The 21,619-nt window shown below is 42.9% G+C and overlaps 1 protein-coding gene across 2 annotated transcripts in view; it reads left to right on the forward strand.

Moving 5' to 3' along the window:
- pgap1 (post-GPI attachment to proteins inositol deacylase 1) overlaps positions 1–21,619 on the forward strand; it is a 165,696-nt gene that overhangs the window by 41,919 nt on the left and 102,158 nt on the right. For both annotated transcript variants that reach the window (XR_013577940.1, XM_078551836.1), the window contains exons 6-10: positions 7,524–7,576; positions 16,227–16,293; positions 19,558–19,663; positions 20,639–20,697; positions 20,788–20,883. Coding sequence is in view for 1 of the 2 variants with exons in the window: in XM_078551836.1 (XP_078407962.1) it covers positions 7,524–7,576; positions 16,227–16,293; positions 19,558–19,663; positions 20,639–20,697; positions 20,788–20,883 (381 nt within the window). In the remaining variant the exon portion in view is untranslated. The remainder of the gene's footprint in view (positions 1–7,523; positions 7,577–16,226; positions 16,294–19,557; positions 19,664–20,638; positions 20,698–20,787; positions 20,884–21,619) is intronic.

The following is a 21,619-nucleotide window of genomic DNA, read 5'->3' on the forward strand; positions in this document are numbered from 1 at the left end:
TCTTCAGACTCTGTGGTAGCTAGCTCATGTTTTTTAAAAATTCTTTCACAGGATGTGGGTGTCACTGGCTAGATCAACATTTGTTGCACATCCCTAATTGCCCTTGAGAAGGTGGTGGTGAACCACCTGCTGCCTTGAACCACCACAGTCTATGTGATGTAGGTACACCCACAGAGCTGTTAGGGACCGAGTTCCAGGATTTTGACCCAGCGACAGTAAACGAATGACAATATCGTTCCAAGTCAGGATGGTGTGTAACTTGGAGAGGAACTTGCAGGTGGTGGTGTTGCCTTGCACCTACTGTCCTTGTCCTTCTAGGTGATAGATGTTGCGGGTTTGGAAGGTGCTGTCGAAGGAGCCTTGGTGAGTTGCTGCAGTGCATGTTGTAGATGGTATACATTGCTGCCACTGTGTGTTGGTGGTAGAGGGGGTGAATATTTAAGGTGTTGGAGGGGTGCCAATCAAGCGGGCTGCTTTGTCCTGGATGGTGTCGAGCTTCTTGAGTGTTGTTGGAACTGCGCTCGGCCAGGCAAGTGGTGAGTATTCCATCACGCTCCTGACTTGTGCCTCATAGATGGTGAAAGGCTTTGGGGGTGAGGAGATGAGTTACTTGCCTCAGAATTCCCAGCCTCTGACCTGCTCTTGTAGCCACTGTATTTATTGCAGATCCAGTTCAGTTCCTGGACAATAGTAACCCTCAGGATGTTGACAGTAGAGGATTCAGCAATAGTAATGCCATTGAATGTTGAGGGAAGATAGTTAGATTTGCTCTTGTTGGACATGGTCATTGCCTGGCACTTGTGTGACATGAATGTTACTTGCCACTAATCAGCCCAAGCCTGTCTATGGTCCAGGTCTTGCTGCATATGGGCACAAACTGCTTCAGTATCAGAGGATTCAAAAGTGGTACTGAAAGTTATGCAATCATCAATAAACATCCCCATTTCTGACTTTATGATGGAGAGTTGTTCATTGATGAAGCAGCTAAAGATGATTGGACCCAGGACATTACCCTGAAGAACTCGTGCAGCGATGTCCTGGGACTGAGGTAATTGACCTCCAACAACCACAACCATTTTCCTTTGTGCTAGGTATGACTCCAACCAGTGGAGAGTTTTCCCCCGATTCCCATTGTGGGTAGCACAGTTGCGGGACTTCAGTTAAGTTGATAGACAGGAGAAATTCTCCTTTGCGCAGAGAAAGATATAAGGGGATATTTACTAAAAGTGTAACCAAAGGGGACAGATTTAAGATAATTGACAAAACAAAGTAAGGTGATAGATGAGTAGGCATTTTTAATAAAGTGAGTTGTTGTGACCTGGAATGCACTCCCTGTTATAACCACAGCAGATGTTGCTGAGCAAACCAAATCCCAGAGAGAAACTTGGCTTACAGGCCATACCTTTTTGTATTCTGAAAACTAGAAGAAAACGCACTGATCTCAGCAGCAAGAAGTCCAGGGATACTTCTGGGATTTTATAAATTAAAAGTAAGAAGAAAAAAAATTAAGTACACAAGATTACAGTTACACAGTTAAAAGTAGTCTTACAAAACATTCCCCCAAAAGACTCCCTACTTGGCCAGGCCCACAAAGTAAATACCTTCCAGGCAACACTCCCTTATAGATGTTTAACTATAAAAGTACAGTAATATTACCCAAGGCAAACTGCTGTAACTTTAATAAAGACATACTACCCGACCCCTTAAACACTCTTCCGCTCTGCTGTGGAAATCAAAGACTTCAGAACAAGACTGCTTGATGCAGCCCAAGACTTTTCTGGCTTGACTGGGTGGATGATTCAAATTGCATCTTCTCCCAGCTTAGAGCTGTTCCCAGGGGCAGGATTTTGAGTTTGGCGGGCCCGGGAGTGGCTGGGGAACACATCCCGACCGCGATTTCATGCTGGCTGGCCAATTAACAGCCAGCCAGGGTGAAAGGCCGCTGAAAGGCTTAGCGCTGCCGGGGTGGGGGAGGGAGGAGGGTGTGCGGTGAAGTAGGTGTAGAGGAGTGTGGAAGGAAAGCTCCCTGAAGGCAGAGAGCTGCCTCAGGAAGCTGAAGAATTTAACAGCAAAAAATAAAGATTTTAAAAACCGGGAAAAATGCCCACGCATCAGAATCAGTCACTGGAACACATACCTGATGAACATTCTGTCCAAACATTTTGTCTTGTTTTTAAATAACTTCAGACACCTCATCCTGCCCTTGGATGAAGTTTCCTCAAAAAAGCAAAGGCCGCCTGGCCGATTCACCCACCTGCCAACCTTAATATTGGACGGGCAGCGAAAAACCACCTTCAGTTACTACTTCAATGGCCTTAATAGGCCTCTTGATTGTCGGCGGGCGAGCTACTGACTCTCGCGCGTGCCTGCTGACCGAAGTATCGTGGAAGTGCGTGATGACATTGGGACGCTCACCCAATGTCATCGTGCGCTATTTTACACACGAGTGTGCCGGGCGCATGCCCGCACGACGAGTGAAAAATTCTGCCCCAGGAGATCTTCCTCACACAGTGAGCCATCAAGCTCTCCACAGTAACTCTAAAATACCTTTTTTCCCCCTTTCATTTCAGGTTCCATTATTCTCTCACCTGTTTGAAACTCAAATCCTTCTAAATATAAAATCTTTCATGTTTCTATTTTCTCTCTGCTTTTGGGTCAATAAAATGTAATATACTGTCTTGTGTTTACCCATGGAACTCTTGTAAGATGCAAAAATGTTTCTTGTTAACTCTGACTTCCCTTTGATATTCAAACAAACTCTCAACTTATCTAAAAGTGCAAATATTAGATCCAACCTCTTTAACTCTTTTGGAGTTAACCCAATAAACTAAATTAACACAATGAGGGATAAAATAAACACAGCCCCTAAATTAGGGAACTGCAAAACCAAAGACAAAGTTTAAAGGAAACTGACAAACATCAAATTAAAATGTGATTAAAGGGGTCGATAAAGCACCCCAGTCCCCGCGGTGCCCACCGGGCATGGAAGGCCTCGATGGTGCCGGCAGACACCGCTTGCTCCCTCTCCAGGGACACGTGGCCATGAACGTAGCCGCAGAAGAGGGGCAGATAGTCAGGTAGGACGACACCCTCGATCGCCCGCTGCCTGGATCTGTAAATGGCTAACTTGGCCGGGCCCAGGAGCAGGTTCACGAGAAGGTCCCCCTCCCTCCCGGCCCCCCTCCACACTAGTGCCCGTAGATCAGGAGCGTGGGACTGAAGTGCATACAAAACATCAATAAAACGTTTTTTAAATAACTGAAAAGGGAGTGCAGCCTACAACACTCTACATACATGTGGTCCACGGACTCCACAAGGCCGCAAAAGGCGCAGGTCTCTTGGGAATCCGTGAACCAACATATCCTTCAGTTATACGGGACTGCTGCGTGCAACACCCTTCACCCCAGGTCCCCGATGGAAAGCGGGGGGACACCTTCTTGGAGGGCCCCCCAACGGAGACCTCCACCGTCGGACGGCAACAAGGCATGCCAGGGAAAAAAGGAACAGGGTCCATCAGCAGCTCCTTATGCTGCTGGCCGACGACGGATCCCTTGTCTTGGACCCGGAGGGCATCAGGGCCATTGCTAAATCCTACTGCACTGTCCTGTTCTCTCTGGACCCACCCAGCAAGGATGCTCGCAGAGTTTTGTGGGAGGACCTGCTGCAGGTTGGACCGGAGGGCGCCGGAAAGCTTGACTCCCCTATAAGTCTGGGGGAGCTGACTAGCGCCCTCGACAGCCACTCCAGGGGCAAATCCCTGGGCTGGGCAGGCTGACTGTGGAGTTCTTCAGGGCGTTCTGGGACGTCCTGGGGAGCGACTACGTGGGGGTCCTAGGGGAGAATATCGCAACTGGGGAGATGCCCCTTTCGTGGCGCAGGGCGGTCATTGCCCTGCTGCCTAAGAAGGGGGATCTCCGCCTACTTAAAAATTGGCGCCCGGTCTCCCTCCTCAGCACGGATTATAAAATCTTCGCGAGGGCCATATCTTCTCGCCTTGGCACCATGCTGGACCACATGACCCACCCTGACCAGTCCTATGCTGTCCCAGGCCGAACCATATCCAACCTATTTACTTGTACCTCAAGCCCACCAAAATATCTTATAACAAATGCACAAACCTGACACCTCTATTCTTTCATGTCTTAATATAATGAATTTGCACTTCAGTCCCAGGTCTCTAGTAACCTTTCCCCAGCTTAATTAAATCATTTACACACACACACAGACACAGCCTCCTTCACAGAATAACACAATATTCCCCAAAACATTTTTAAAAATCCATTCTCACACCCCTTGAAAGGGTGGAGGAAGCAGATTCTATTTTTTATTCATTCATGGGATGTGGGCATCGCTGACTACATCAGCATTTATTGCCCATCCCTAATTTCCCTTGAGAAGGTGGTGATGATACAACTGAGTGGCTTGCTAGACCATTTCAGAGTCAGTCACACTGCTGTTAACCTGGAGTCATATGTAGGCCAGACCAGGTAAGGACAGCAGATTTCTTTCCCTGAAGGACATTAGTGAACCAGATTGGTTTTTATGACATTTGACAATGGTTTCATGGTTGTTGTTAGACATTTTTAAAATTCCAGATCTTTATTGAACCCGAGTCCACCTGACCCTGGGTCTCTGGATTATTAGTCCAATGACAAAACCACTACGTCACTGTCTCCCCTTAAACGTAGTAACTTTCAAAAAGGAATCAGATCAATACTTGAATAGGAAAGATTTTTTGGATTATAGAGAAAGAGAAGGAAAGTGGGAGTAATTGGTTAGCTCTTTCAAAGATAGCACAATTGGCCAAATGACCACCTCGTGCTGTGAGATTCTTTGAATCCCAGGAACTATGCTGCTCTTGAAGGCTCACTACTCATCAGTGTTCAGTTTTTGGCTTCTATATCCGATCTCAGCCTGCCCACTTGGCATGGCAGTAGAGTCACACACGCAGTGGCGAGCGTCTTCATTGTGAAGATGAGACTTTGGGCTGGATTCAGTGTAGCCAGTCGTAGCGGCTATCAAGGCGGCTGGGCCCAATCGCGGGAGAGGCTGCACATCAGTCTCCTGCAGCATGAAAACCTCCAGTGCTTCAGTGGGAGGTGGGAAGAGGCCCCACCAGCTCATGGCGGACTTCCAGTTAGGTTCATTATTCAGCCGGCTGACACCAATTATCTCTGAGCCCAGCGGATTTAGTGGTGGGGCTGGGGGATTATATACAAATGGCCTGGCTTTCCCATGCCTGTGATAGGGGTGGGGACAGGTCCCTCTTTCATTCAGTGCCCGATTGAGGGAGCTGGCATCGGGCAGGGGATGGCCGCTGAAAGCCACTCCCTCCACTCCCTTGCCTCCTACACCCCTGCCCCCCAACTCTCGTGACCTCCATCCCACCCTCACCTGCAGCCTGGATCCCGCGGTGATCCTAGGCCTATTCAGTCACGGTGTTGCCTGTACTGGAGAGCTGCTGGCCTCTGATTAGCTGGTAGCTCTCGGTGGGCGGGATTTCCACCTGAATCCTGGGGAAAACTGATGCTGGCCGGTTAAGTGCCTGACAGGCATTTAATCTGGTTGCGCTTCCCACTCAGAAGCGATGCAGATTTCCCACTGGTTCCCCAACCAATGGATTGAACCGTGCTAGTTACATTAAAATCCTTTGTCTTTGCAAGATCTGTGTGCCGGTCATTCCTAGTAATTCTATTGTGGACAGAAGAGTCAGTGACAGACAGGTTAGTGAAGGTGAATTCAAGCTGATTATTCCCTCCTTTTGGTTCCCCAACAGCTGACATGGGGCCAATCTAGAAGCCATGTCCTTTTGGACTCAGCCAGCTCGGTCAGTAGTGGCACTACCAAGCCAAACTTGGTGATGGCCTTTCTAATGGCCTTGCTTCCTCCAGGGCTTCCTGCAAATGATGGTGGACACAGTTTGGAATGAAGGTGGGTAATAACCAGCAGAAAGCTTCCTTGGTCTGTTTAGACCTAAAGCTATGATATTTCATAGAGTTCGGAGTCAATGTTGACTACTCCCACCCATGATTTCAGGTACACCTGTTCTGCCCATTGAATAGCAACTACCCAGGGATGGTGATTGAGGAGTCTAGGATTTTGGCTCAAAGGTATCAGTCTTTGAGTATGATTTTGTCAGTTTGTTATTTGAATTATCTATGGGACAGCTCTCCTAAAATTAGGTACCAGTTTCCAGACATTAATGAGAAGAACATTTTTAAGTTGACAGACCTAATATTGTTGAATCTTAGCCTGATTCTATTCCTGTTTTGTTGTCGATGGGGAGAAGTCAAGAATTTTTTTCGTATAGAGGGTCATTGGGATGTGGAGTGCCCGAGATGGGTATTGAGGCAGAAATTAGGGCATCAGTAAAAATGGAATTGAAAAGGAATATTGGGAAAGGACATGGGAAAATGGGATTAGTGTAGGTAACTGCTAATGAAGAGCTCATACTGGCACAGGCATGATGGGCCTTATGGCTTTCTGTGCTGTAGCTTGATTTGATGATACGTTAAATATTTCAACCGTAATCAAGTGGAAATTTGGTTATCTGATTGGAGATAATTGTATTTTAAAATATGGAGACTGAGAAAGCATGTGAAGGCTTGTACATTCTAAATGACATGCATGGTGTTTTGACACAAGTCAGGAGCTGCATTACATTGACTGTACGCAGCTTTGATTAAAGCCTCTCGGACATGTTGCAGCTCTTTCTGTGTGTCAGGATTTTTTTCACTTATGGAGAGAAATCAGTTTTCAAGCAATGTGACTTTTTTTTATAATATGCAAGTGTCTAGACTGGAAATACAAGAAGTAGTTTGTGTTTCAGGGAGGGTTTCTGCAAAACAATTTTCCATTTGAAACATGGAATAATCTTTCAGTTTCACACAATACTTTATGGAAGGATGCTGGAAATCTGAAAAATTTCTAAACTGTTCTTGTTATGGGTCTGTATAGTTAAAGTTAATTTGGTCACTATTACTTTCTCAGATTTCCATATAAATATTGTTTGTATTGGGAGATTGAAGGGAGACTACAGCAGTAGCTTCACTTTATGCCTTGCCATTTCAGTTTGTTTCCCTGACCATACTAGTTACCATATTGACCTCACTAGTTTCAATGCATTATAAATAAAATATCCTTTTATACTCTTTTTATTATTTTTCTGTTGTTGCACAGGCTCAATGTGCACCTCAATCATATTATTGTCTGCCTGCCGGTAAGGTGTTTTGTGAAGAAAATGGTTTATTGCTAGTTTTACTTGAGAGTAATTAAGCTACTCTTTGAACCCATATTACCTTCAACCTGTTCCTCACTATTACTAGAAGGCCCCAGGATGGAGGCTTTATCGTTTCCCACAACACAATTTCATGAGCTCAGCTGTGCCATCAGGGGACTGTATCAAACAAACATTGGGTATTTCTTGGTGGGGGAATAGTGTGTAATGCTGCAGCTTTAGGTAGGCATTTGATAAAGCCTTTAAAGGTATACAGAATAACTTGACAGTGCTTTTTATTTCATAGACATCAGCTGTCCCAAGAGCATGGCTCTCAGTAGATCACCTCTGCATAGTTTGGTAAGTATAAAGAAAGACCAACCACTGGCAAGGTCCTCATTATATGAATATGTAGTGTTACGGACAGGGGAGAGAGGCAACCTTGACCTCTCTTTCCTCTCCGTCTGTCTGTAAGCAGAGGTGTTTTTGATTTTTGAAATAGGCTGTGACTTGTTTCCCCAAACCCTTGGTTTGAGAGGTCAATTTTTAAAGTGACTCGCAGCAAACTCTTCAGAGTTAAATCAGAAGAATTGTTTATTCATGTATTCAAACCCAGCGAATGGTCGCAACTTCATACACACACACACAAGCACGCAATATGGTGATAGGAAAGAGGAGTTTTTACAACAATGAATAACTTAAAAATAAAAAGAACCACAGATATGCATATCAGTTGACATCATTGCCAGAGTCTGGAAAGTCAGAGTTCAATGAGGGCTCTTTCACGGAGGAGTCATAGTTCAGACAGGCTCAGCTAGCTGAAGCAGGAATTGCAGAATTACTTTAAAGTTAATGGTGACGCAGCGAGATGTGGTTGGTATACAGAGACTTGGTCTGCTCGGCAGACAACGACAGGAATCTTAACAGCCTTTGAGGAAGCTTGGACTTGATGCAGGCTGTTGGTCAGCCTGGAGTTCTGCTGTGACGTTTGCAGGCTGGAGGTTAAACAGTAGACTGACTTGAGAGTCTAGAAATATAATATTACAATTTTACAACAGCTTAGGTCATGTGTTTTTGCCCATTAGTGAGTCAGTTGCAGGCTAACAAGCTGTTTCTATGCCTCTGGTCAAAATCCATTGTTCACCTTCGGAGATAGATCATGACTATTAGCGCCTCTGTGGATATAATGAGTTTTGATGGCTCTCCCTTTGTTATAGGACCAGGCTGGGCTGCTCATCCCTGGTTTCGTTGATTTCTGTGTCCTCACATTGAGAGGTGTGAGATTCCACACAGATGAGGGTTGAGTTTTTGTCTAGTAACTGCTGTGGAAATTTCTAGAAATTATAGCCAACTTGTGAATCATATAACCTGCAGCAGCCATCTTTTGGTTCAGCAAGTCCACTTTTTAAATAAGCAAAAAGTAAGGTTTAAACAGTTTGTGATCCCTTTCATGTGTTAGGGATATGACAATAAAAAGGCTGAAAAAAGCCCAAGTACATCTCTCCAGCCAGTTACTATTTTTGGTTACATTGCTGTCAGCATCCTTCCATCTATATAAAATGATGAAAATGCAGCAAATTCATTGGGGATAGGGTAGCTTCATATACTACACTTTTGCTTACGGATGAAGAGATCAATTCACGTGAGTCGCATATGAAGTGGTTGTCAGGTGTCACTGAGAGTTGTTTTCGGTGTTGGTGCCTGTTGCCAAGCCGCTGTAGCCACTGATCGTCATGTGGCACATGCTGCCCCATAGATGATGTCACCATTTCCCTCTGTGTCCTTCCATGAGATGCCCAGAATGAGTTGCAAACAGCGAAGTTGAAAGTTGTTGAGCTCCCTTTCTTGATAGCTATATGTTGCTCTTGTTTCACAGCCATATAGCACAGGCCTCATAAACAAGCATCTTGGTCCTAAGAGTCAGCTTAAAAGTTTTTCCATGCGTGTTTTGTGAGTCGGCCAAAGGTGGTAGTTGCTTTCCCTATGCATTTGTCAAGTTCTGTATCAAGAGACAGATTGTCTGGTAACATGGATTCAGTGTAGCAGGATTTGCTAACCATCTTGAGCAGGGTGTTATTTAGTGTGATCAAGGACAGAGATGTGACACCCTGTCCCATAACCACGGTTCCTTGATGCTAATATTTAGTAAGGGAAAACAATTTACAGGCCTGGGAGAGACTATCTGTGGTGTTTGTGTTTAATGTTTATGCTTTTTTGTAAAAGGGCATTTTAGTTATAAAGAATTGTTATATAAAACCTGACAGTAGGATGTGCTCAATCCCGGGGATGTATTGCCCTCTGGTGGAGAATAAGGAATAGAGGAACCTTCTGTTTTTCATACAGGAAGTTGGAGTTCAGAAGCAGATAGCTATGTGTGTATTCTTAATTGTTAAGAAGTGACAAAACACTTCAAATGATGACGACGATGGGATCATCGTTATTAGGGGCTTTTGATCCAGCTACTATGGACTTTGGTTTATGTTGAGCAAATGGAACAGTTTTTCATTGCGAATGAGATTGAAGAGGAAAAGCAGGCCTCAATGTTTCTTACAGTCATCGGAATGAAAAATTTCACTTGACTGAGAAATCTCATTGCTCCTGACAAGCCAACGGATAAAAGCTTTAAAGAGCTTGTAGATGTTTTGAAAAAACACTTCGATCCCAGACCAGCAATTATTGCCGAGAGATTCAAGTTTCACCGAAGAGAACAGCATGACAGTGAGTCAGCTTCCCAGTTCCTGGCTGAGTTGAGAAAATTAGTGGAACATTGTGACTTTAAAGGTTACCTGGAAGAAGCGTTGCATGATCACTTGGTTTATGGACTAAGAGATGAAAGAATTCAGTGTAGATTGTTAGCGGAGCAAGAATTGACACTGAAGAAAGTGTTCAAGATTGCGCAAAGCATAGAAATGGCAGAGAAACAAGCTGGAGATTTGAAAGCGTATTCTAACAATGCCAAAGGTAAAATAGTAAAGTCAGGGTATACTCGCTTTCAAGCATGTTACCGCTGTAATAGAATAGGACATAATGCAGAAGCCTGTAAGTGGAAAACTACAGATTGTCGCTACTGTGGAAAAAAAGGACACATACACACATACAGTGTGCATGTGGATCAATGACTGATCACAGTAAAGCAGTACCACCAAGAAAAGGCCATCACGAGGAGCACACAAACAAGTCACGCTTGAAAACAAACAGGCAGTTTAAAGAAAACGCATTACTTGGAAACAAAATACAAAAGTAATGAGTCCAGACAGGACTGAAAATGAAACTAACAGCGACAGTGAGGAAGAGCAATTCTATTGCATTCAGTCTGATCTGAAACTAGATGAAGGACTAAAAGTTGGCATTGCCTTAAATGATAAAATGGTTGAATTGGAGGTTGACACAGACGCATCTGTTTCTGTTGCTTCAGAGAAGACATGGGAGAAAATTTTCAAGAAATGCCCATTGGAGAAAACCATCCTCTAGCTTAGCACCTACACTGGTGAGCCTGTGAATATATTTGGAAAAATGTCTGTTCAAGTTAAATATGGAGATCAAATAGCAAAGTTGCCACTTATCATTGTGAAAGGGGATTATCCATTGCTTATGGGCAGGAACTGGCTAAAAGAAATTCGGCTGGACTGGAATAAAATAAACAAAGTGCATTGCAACCCCCTGTTGCAATCCTTGTTAAACAAGTATACTGAAGTCTTCAAAGAAGGTCTTGGAGTTATTCAAGATATTGAAGCCAAACTTGCTGTGAAGGCCGAAGCTCCTCCAAAGTTCTTCAAACCACGTTCAGTTCCCTACTCAATGCAACAGAAAATCGAGCAAGAACTAGAATAACTTGAAACTTTTAGATAAAGTTGATAATGCAGAATGGGCAGCTCCAATAGTTCCAGGAGTGAAGGATGATGGGTCTATCAGAATATGTGGTGACTATAAAATCACCATTAATCCTTCCCTGGAAGTGCATCAGTATCCGTTGCCGAAAATTGAGGACCTATTTGCTGCTCTGAATGAAGGTGAATTATTCACAAAGCTTGACCTATCAAAGGCATTTTTGCAAATGCAGCTGAGTAAAGATTCCAGGAAGTATATAACCATCAGCGCACATAGAGGTCTAAATCAATACAAATGACTACCATTTGGAAGCACGTCATGACCAGCCTTATTCCAGCAGGCCATGGACAAAATACTGCAGGGCCTCCCTGGTGTAATCTGCTTCCAAGACGACATGCTCATCACCAGGAAAAACCTCCCGACTCGTTTAGAGAACCTAGGCAGGGTCCCGCGTAGACTGGAAAAATACGGCATCCGCTGTGAGAAGTCCAAATACTCGTCCTTGAAGCCCTCAGTGGAGTACCTGGGACAGGTGATCGATGAAACTGGCCCCTCAAACTCACCCAGAAAGGTGGAGTCAGTGGTGAATGTTTAGCCCAAAAATGTTAAGGAGCTTCGTTTGTTTTTGGGACTTGTGAATTACTACGGCAAGTTCATTTCCAGTTTGGCTACCTAGGCAGCACCACTGAATAACCTGCTGAAGAAGAATGCAAAATGGGATTGATCACAAGCCTGTCAGGAAAGTTTCAAGGAACTAGAGAAAGAGCTCACTTCTGCTGAAGTCCTGGCACATTTCAATGAAAAGTTACCTGTCAGCCTGGCTTGTGATGCATCTGGATATGGTGTTGGCGCTGTCATCTCCAACACATTTCCTGATGGCAGGTGAAAGGCCCATTGCATACGCCTCACGCACATTGTCCAAGGCAGAACAAAGTTAGGCCCGAATTGAAAAGGAAGCTCTTGGACTAATCCATGGAGTCAAAAAGTTCCACCAATATTTTTATGTGCGTAAATTCACATTAACTACAGACCACAAGCCTTTGATCTGGTTGCTTAGCCCGAAGTCACAAACTCTGCCACTTGTCATTGCATGCTTACAAAGGTGGACACTGATCTTATCTGCTTTCCAGTACAAAATTACATTTTGCTCGACTGAGAATCATGGAAATGCGAATGCACTTTCCAGACTTGCGTTACTCCACACTCCACGACCCGAAGTGAAGTCGCTCCTTTCAATGTGAACCAGATAGACATGTTACCTGTTAAAGCAGATCAAATTCGACTTGAAACGCTGAGGGATGCTGTGCTCTCCAAAGTTTACCTGTAGACACAGAATGGTTGGTGTGTACCTCAAGAAGTACTGAGGTACTGAGCCACTGAGCTTAAACCTTACGACATGCGTAGATTTGAGATGACTTTGCAAGACGGTTGTTTGTTATGGGGAATCAGAGTTGTTGTTCCTCCAAAATTCCAAACACGAATGTTAGAAGAACTTCACCTCAGTCACATGGGAATCGTCAAAATGAAAGCATTAGCTTGTCTACATGCATGGAGGCCACACCTGGATAAAGACATCGAAGGCATGGTCGTTGATTGCCTTCCATGCCAAGAAATTAAGTCCTCTCCTGCACCTGCTCCATTACATCCGTGGGCTTGGCCTGACCGCCCATGGCAGAGACTTCATGTGGACTTTGCTGGACCACTTCTCGGACATACATTCCTGATTGTGGTGGATGCCCGCACAAAGTGGCCTCATGTTATTCCCATGAAATCTTCAGCAAAGACCATTGATGCTCTCCGGAATGTGTTCACTACCTTTGGATTGCCGGAGCAGATTGTGTCTGATAATGGCACACAGTTCACATCATGTGAATTTCGAACTTTCCTGAAAAACAATGGTATCAAGCAGATTCTCATCTTGCCTTACCACCTTTCCTCAAATGGAGCGCTTTGTCCGGACATTCAAAGTGGCCCTATTGAAGGGGAGGACGCAAACAGATTGGAAGTTGAAGCTGAAGAACTTTTGATGATGTATCGTAACACTCCATATTCAACAACAGGTGTATCCCCTTCTGAGCTGATGTTTAGAAGACGACTGTGTACCAGAATGGGTTTGCTGTGCCCAGATTTGAAAGGAAATATTGGTTCAAGGCAATTTAATCAGAAAAGGTGACACGACACAAGTAAACAAGCTTGTGGTTTAATCTGGATCAGTCTGTTTGGGTCCAAAATTACTGCGGGGTATCAAAGTAGCTCCTGGGAAGAATCATCAAGCGTCGAGGACCACTGACCTATGATGTTGAATCTTCCTGTGGAACCTGGAAGAGACACTGACCAGATTAGATAAGCCAAATCCAATGAACCAAATTTCCAGGGATCTCCATTCACGATGGAATATTTTGGAAGATTTCTGGGAAACGTCTGCTTCAGTTGGTGGAACCTGACTTGATTCAAATGACAAACCTGTAGCTGCAACTGCTGAACCTGAACAAAAACAAGTGGAACAGCAGAACCTTCCATTTCGAAACAAACAAACTGAAACACCTAAGCCAACACTCCTCTCTAGACCAAAGTGAATCTGCAAACCGCCTGACTGATTTGTTCCTGTCTAAAGGGGCAGGAGATGTGATGTTTGTGTTTAATGTTTATGCTCTTTTGTAAAAGGACATTTTAGTTAAAAACAATTGTTATATAAAACCTGGCAGTAGGGTGTGCTAAGTCCTGGATGTATTGCCCTCTGGTGTAGAATAAGGAATAAAGAAACCTTCTGTTTTTCATATTGGAAGTTGGAGTTCAGAGGCAGATAGTTGTGTGTGTATTCTTAATTGTTAAGAAATGACAAAACGCTTCACTATGAGACTTTGTTGCTGAGTTTCCGTGTGAGCAACTAGCGCAACATCATCAGAGTAGAGGAGTTCTCTGATAAAGATGTGCTGTATTTTTGTCTTCACTTTCAGTGTGGACAGTTTGTAGAGCTTGCTGTCTGACCTAGTTTGCAGGTAAACTCCTTCCATATCTGCTGGGAAGGCCAAGGTCAGGAGCATGAAGAAGAAAATACCAAACAAAGTGGAGGCTAGGACATAGGCAGCCGTATTCCACCCTGAAACTGTCAGAAGTGGTCAAGTCAAGCTGTGCAGTGCATGTTGTCATGAAAGGAGTGGATGAAATTGAGGAGCTTTGGTGGACAGTGAATTTTCCCCAAAATCTTGTCGAGTCCCGCCTTGCTGACGGTGATTAATGCTTTAGTGAGATCTATGAAAGCAAAGTAAAGAGGTATATCCTATTCCCTACGCTTCTCTTGTAGCTGGGATATATAAAAGTTTACGTCCATTATAGATCTGTCAGCACGGAAACCACAGTGTGCTTCTGAATACACTCAGTCTGCAATTTGATGGAGTCTTTTAAGCATGACCATGGCAAAGGCCTCCTCAGTGACGCTGAGGAGTGAGATCTTTTTGTAGTTGTTGCAATTTCCTCTGTTGCCTTCATTTTTGTGTAATGTGATATCCTGTGGTACGGATCCTAACCTCCAACAGAGAAGGAGGTGGTCACAAATGTGTGGCAGCAGTTGGGACTTTTCATGCTTGAGCAGTTCAACTAGAACTCCATCCCTGTCGGGTGCCATTCTGCTTGCTAAGCAATCAATGGCCTTCTTGAGCTCAAGTTAAGAGGTTTCTTCGTCTATTTCAACCATGGCAAGAAGCTGTGGGAGAGCATTAAATGTAGACTGGCGATGTCCGTCTCATGGGAGCACAGCTCACGGTAGTGTTCAGCCCAATGGGATGTCTGTTTACTTCTGTTGGTGAATGCTTCACTGTGTGCCAATCAAGGGGGCAACTTTAGTGATGGCAGGACCAAGCATCTCCTTGCTCCCATCATACATAGCGCGTAGATTTCCGTTATCCCGGACAGTTTGGATTTCCTGTCATAGGTTGATCTGTATTTATTTGTGCAATATCTCCCTGTCTTTTGCACAACTGTCCTGACTACTTTCAATGGCTATTTGGTTTATGTTGTGCGTCAGGTAGTTTTGCTTTTTGCTTCAATGACAGATGTCATCTCTTCTGAATAGGTCTGAAACCAGTCTTTGTTGCGAGTTCCGCCTTTACCAAATGTCGCTGCTGCTGTGTCATAAATTATTGAACTCCAAGCTTTATCAATATCAACACCAGCATTTCCTTGGATCTTGAATGCCAGCATTTCAGACAAAGCTCAATTCTGTGACTCTCCACATGACTAGATTTCTAAGGCACATTTCAAATGGCAAAGTTATTCATCCTAAGTAATTTCAGTGCAAATGTTGGGTTGGACAGAAATTGACGCCTTGGTCCTCATAGGGTGGCTAGATCAATGGCAACGGACAATTGCTTCTTAAACATTGTGCCCAGAATGAGCTCTGCATCACCAGCACTTTCTTTCAGGGCACATATCGCCACAAGATATCATGGCGCCATCTGATATCTGGCCATTGACATCAACTCGACCAGATTATCACCAGAAGCCGAGCGTTTTTCATATCCACATCTACCTCTGCAGATTATGACACTGACCACTCTCTTATCAGCAGCAGGGTGAAAGTGCAAACCAAAAGTTTCACAGCCCCTAACACGATGGCCCACCACACATCAATATCTCTGGTACAAAAAATGATGCGAAATACCAGTAATTGTAAAAAAAGAAACAATTTTTTAAAAAACTAGTTAGTTTTTGGAAAAGCTATGGGAAATTCCTCACCAGTAGCTAAGGTAATCAGCTACCAGTATTGCTGTGAAGACCGCTAGTCAGTGCAGTGGCTTGATTTGAAGAGACTTGACTTCTGTATTGCCCCAGCATAAGATTCCACAATGTTGCAACATCGTATGGTGCAACCAAGATTGACAACAAATTTTTATGTTGTTGCATTGCTTGGTTTGGTGTGTCAAATTTTAAAGGTTTTTGTCTCTTTTACTTTTCGTTAAGATGAAATAGTGATAGAAAAAAAACTATACATTCATAAATTTTTGAATCCATTTAAAATGTTTAGTTTTAGTTGGATTATTCAACTTTTCTCTGTGCAAATGAGTAGTTTACAGTAAACCTGCTACTTTGCAAAATTTATTCTTCAGATATGAATTGTAACCTAATTAGAGTTCCAATTATAGCAAGATACAAGATATGACCGTTTTTTTCTTTGTTTTCTCAGGTGTAAAGAACTGGTCCTAGCCACTGTTAGAGCTTTTTTTGATCTCGTTGATCATCAGACTAATCAGGTAGACTTGTTTTTATGTGAAGTTTTATTCATTATTAATAATTGTTACATGAGTTTTGTTGATCCATAGACTTGGATTATTACTATAGATGTTAGTGTATAAGCCGACTTTTGAAGCCTTGAAAGGTCCTTCCAAAACTGGGATCGACTTAAAAGTCAAGTATAAAAGTTGAACCACTGGTGTGGGTGTGAGTGGTTGCCATTTTGAAATGTCATTGGCGTCCAACACGAGGAGTGGTTATGTCTTAAACTTCCATGCACCTTTGCAACAGCACCTATATTGCCTGCTTGACCCCTTGTGCCCAGTTATAAGTTACCAGTAAGTAAAACATGCATTCGTGAGATGAAAAATGGAGGCTGACTATTAATTCGTGTACAGCATGTCGTGACTGTAAAAGGGGATAGGGGTCAACTTATATGCCGAGCATATGCAAAAACTTGATTTTGGGGCTGGAAAAATGGGGTCGGTTTATACGTCGGGTCGACTTATATGCCATAATTTACAGTAACTCCAATGCTATAAATAGAGCCATTTGAAGCTCATTATTTAAAGCTCCAAACTATGTGATAAATTCCAGAATGAATCCATAATGCACTTCTACATCAAGGTATTTTCAAGGCATTTGCTTACCGTGTGTTTTATTCAAAGATAATGTCTATCCTTCTGCTTCCTTGGTTCTTTGTATGCCATAACCATCCTTTTTTTCCTGCTTGTTTAGTATTTTTCCATCTTTTTGCTGTGGCAAATTGCCCAGCCTCCACATAAAGCTTCCCCATGGTGAAAATTCAGTGTGCATAAATCATGGTCATGAATCTGTGCTTCAACAGCAGTGTAATTGTTGATCAGTTTTTTGATGCTGTTATTTGAGGGAAGAATGTTGGCTGTGACACCAGGAGAATTTCCTATTTTTTGAATACCGACGTGGGATTGTTAACTGTTATTTGAACCACAGTGACAGGGTTTAATAGATCTGATGGCAGACGAGGATTTTGTTTAATATTGCATCAATAAGGCATCATCTGCACAGGGCATCAGTACTTAGATTTAGGACATAGGATTTAGGAGCAGTTGTAGGCCATTCAGCCCTTCGACCCTGCTTCACCGTTCAATAAGATCGTGGCTGATCTGCTAGTGATTTCAACTCCACTTTCCTGTCCGCCTCCCTCAGCCCTTGACTCGCTTGTCTATCAAAATTCTGAAAAAATAGTGGAATAAAATTTCAGACAAGTTACTGGAAATAAAAAAAATGAAAAAATTAACACCAGCCTTTACAACAGAGAAAATATGGTACTTTGAACTCCTATAGGTTTGCTATTCAGTTGTAGACCTAAGAAACAAAATGGGACTGAATTTTCAGTGGGCCATGGTTGGCGAGGCTGGAAACAGCGGGCCCGAAAAAGGGTAGAAATTCTCGTCCAGCTGAATCCATGGCACATTCCTGGCTGTATGGGATTCTGAAGGTGAAAGATTGATGTCAGGAATTGTTACCTGTCCAGCCGTGGCGCGTAACCAATTAAGCTCCTTACGGGCTTAATTAAGGTCACTCTTCTGATGCCAACCAGATTTTCGATCTGGTGCACAGAGTGCCTATCTTGTTAGGAGGCTATCCATGAAACTCTGGTGACTTCCCAGCTGTAAGGCAAGCAGAAATCCAAGCCAGAAGGTTCAGTGTATTCGGTAGCCTCTGCTCTGAGAATCAGCCGCAGTCACGGAAGTGCCCATTACAGTAGGGGGCTTTCCCCCGATCTCCAAAGGCCTAACCCTTCAACTTGTGTCCCAGTTGTGTAGGTTTCCCAACCTACATTTCCTCCCGACGGCAGGACTGGGAATGAAAATTCATTGCATAGTGCCTTTGTAATTATTTCATGATCTCCAATACTGTTAAATAGGATGGAAAGGTCTGGTTTGCAGTATCGAAGTCTTTGTTAAGAATTCTTTGTTTTTAGATGGATGTAATTGTGATAATATTGTTAATGGAAATTCAAAATGACTACAAGTTTAAAAAAATGTCATTAGCCTCATGGAAGAGATAACAGAATTAGCTCAGAATGTTAGGATTCTCTTTTGTTTAAAAAAAAACTTTTTTGCTCTTTTTGCCTGCCCACAAACAGTTAGGCTTCGTCTACAGGTAATGCAAGTTGTAAACATTGTCGGGACTGTGTGTAGGGTCTTGAGTAATCTAGGGCCAATGTTGCAGTGCAACGTGTTCTGGTTGTGCTCCCCCATGACGTTCCAGTGAATTTCTGGATGAGGTTCACCTTGGTTTTTTTCTTTGTAGTGGGTGTTGATGAGATGAGGCTGTGGAATACTGCTCTGCCTCATGGTCCTGCAGCTCTCACGCAAAGATCATGGACATGCAACTTGATGCCACAAGAGGATGGTACTGGGGACACTCAAGTCCAGTCCAATTGAGTGGTTCCCAGTGATGTCCCACATTGCTCCTGCCTGCCAATTGCTTCAAAGTCATTGTACTCCGTAAGATGGAGAAGGTCCTGAGCAACACCGTCCTTCCCATTCACAAAGACCTGAAAAACCCATCAAGAAAGCACTTAAAATCACGCCTACCAATCTGGGAAACGGCAACTGATATTGAGTCAGCTGGTAACCACCTATCGAGGTGGACAGAATCATGCGAAGCATGCAGCATAAAAAGCCAGCAACTCGTCACTGACCTGACAGCAGAGGCCCTTGGCTTCAACCTCTCCTGAAACCAATGGATAGTGCTCAACCAAATCTGCATAGGGCATGAATGATGTAGCCATCTACTCCATAAGTTAAAGATGAGGGTTGACCCTAACTTCGATTGTGGACGAGTCCCAAATCATGGAACAGATCACATCAACCTGCCCACTGATATCTGTTGAGGGAGACATCTCATTTCTCCATTCAACATCTCAGGAGGCCATTGAATGGATAGCCAAACTAAGTATTCGGGTAAGCTGTTCCTGTAATTCAAAAGTAGTAGTAGTAGTAGGGTCTTGAGAGTGTTAGCAGCGGTCACTTGTCTTTGATAGAATCTTTGCATTATAAAAGAGGCCCCTCCCTGTGGATCTGAAATGATGGGAATAATGCACACTGTGGCTTTACCAGGTTTATATTACTTTAGTAACTGACGAATTTTAATTGGACTACTTCATGGCTACAGAGTTGACATTGTAAGATTATGCTGCATTATTGTTGGCCTGTTCAGTCATAAAATTACTAGTGATTTCTTGATTTATATTTTTTCAAAAATTTAGTTGTGACTAATGGTTTGTTTTTAAGATAACAACAGATCTAGAGAGGAGGATGTCTGTTCTTCACCATCATTTTGTCAACCATTCAGAAAAAGACTCTGAGGAAAATCTTGAGTCTTCTATCTCATTCTCAGGTTTGAAGCGGTACATTGTTTAAAATGAGTGATTTAGCCGAATATATAAAGTATGCTTAATATTTGCCTTTTCATCTTGCACTCATCAGGACAAACACAAGAATGCCAAATTCCCAACAATCTCAACAATTTATACTGCCAGAGATAAGAGTGCTCATTGTTTGGCAAGTCAACTCTGGTCGGCTAAGGCATTGCCGCGAAGAAAGCAATGGGAAACTATAGGCCCCCCAAGCTCCCGGGTAATTCAAAAAAGGCACAAGGCTTGAACATATTCTTTTTGTTTGCAGAGAATGGGTCTATGCATTTGTCACTTCTAGCCAGTGTAGATTGAGCTTGTAATGTAGCTAATCTTTTATCTTAAATTGGTTGTTAGTGTAGCTATTAGCACACTCAGGCTTGTTCAGCAAGTACTGCTCAATCACAGAATCACATCTAACAATAGAGGTACAACAGAGTACAGATTGTACTCAATTAGCTCATGCTTGCAAAACCCAAAACAAAATGTCTACTGTTACATGTGATTCTGTGACTGGACAGCACTTGCTGAAGAATCCTGAGTGTGCAAATAGCTACACCAACAACCAATTTAAGATAATCGATTGAGCTCAGTAACGTAGCTAATTTATGCTCGCTAGAAGCAACATATATTCATATGAAGGGACCCCGTTCTCTGTAAACAAAAGAAAGATGTTCAAGTCTTGCGTCTATTTTTTAGTTACTCTGGGGCTTGGGGAACCTATAGTAGTTCTCCGTTGCTTTCTCCATGTCAACGCCTTGGCTAATCAGAGTCCATTGCCAAACAAACAGGACTTTTTTTCTCCTGTAGTATAAATTGTTGTGATTGTTTGAAATTTGTCATTCTTGTGTTTGTCCTGATGAGCGCAAGATGAAAAACTTCAGCAACATGTCTCTCTCTTCAGCAATATTCAAGCTCTGTACTACCTTGCAACTGTTTAATATGTGTATTTATTTTAGATTCATCTGCTACATGGAGTGAAATTAAAACATACAAATGGACTTATATCAGTCCAGAGGTATGGGATACTGCCTTTATTAATCTTTTTTGGCATATTCTGAACATGTTTTCGATTTTGAAATTATTTATGTGCCAAAATATGTTTCAGTTTTCTGCATGGGAGCCCAAGGCAACATATTTTATTTTACCGCTTCCAAGTGAGAGGGAACCCTACAGTAATTTATATTGTCGAACTACAAACTTGGTAAGGAAATATGCCTTTTTTGATCAAAATATTTAATTATTAACACCTTTTGCTGAAGTATTCATTGCCATAAATAGTAAATTATGTCAACATTTTAAAAAATATATTGTTGGAAAAAAAGACGTGGGACTATACATCACATTGGAAAATATGCTGCATTAAAAAGCTATTTCCAGTTAATTATTTGCAAACCATTGATTGTGAATATGCTTTTATATTTTTATAAAAATGTAAGTATACTTTGATAAAATGTATACTTTTTTTTAGCTCAAACAAAAACAAAAATTGCTGGAAAAACTCAGCAGGTCTGACAGCATCTGTGGAGAGGAAGACAGAGTTAACGTTTTGAGTCAGTATGACTCTTCATCAGAACTAAAGAGAAATAGAAATGTGGTGAAATATAAGCTTGTGTGGGGGGTGGTGGGGAGGGGGTTGGGGAGGGGGTTGGACAGGTGCAGCTGGTTAGAGGGCCAGTGATAGGTGGAGGCAAAGGAGAGATAGCCAAAGATGTCATAAACAAAAGGTCAAAGGGGTGTTGACGGTGGTGATATTAGCTAAAGGATGTGCTAATGGTGACATTAAGGGTAGAAAGCAGAATGAGCAAGTGACAGATGGCCCTAGTGGGGGTAGCGTGGCGGGGAGGGGATCGAAATAGGCTAAACGGTGGAGATAAAACAATGAATGGAAATATATTTTAAAAATAAGAATAAATTTTAAATTTTGGATGGAAATAAAT

Source organism: Cetorhinus maximus, chromosome 11 (assembly GCF_964194155.1).
Source record: "Cetorhinus maximus chromosome 11, sCetMax3.hap1.1, whole genome shotgun sequence".
NCBI classification, from domain to species: domain Eukaryota; kingdom Metazoa; phylum Chordata; class Chondrichthyes; order Lamniformes; family Cetorhinidae; genus Cetorhinus; species Cetorhinus maximus.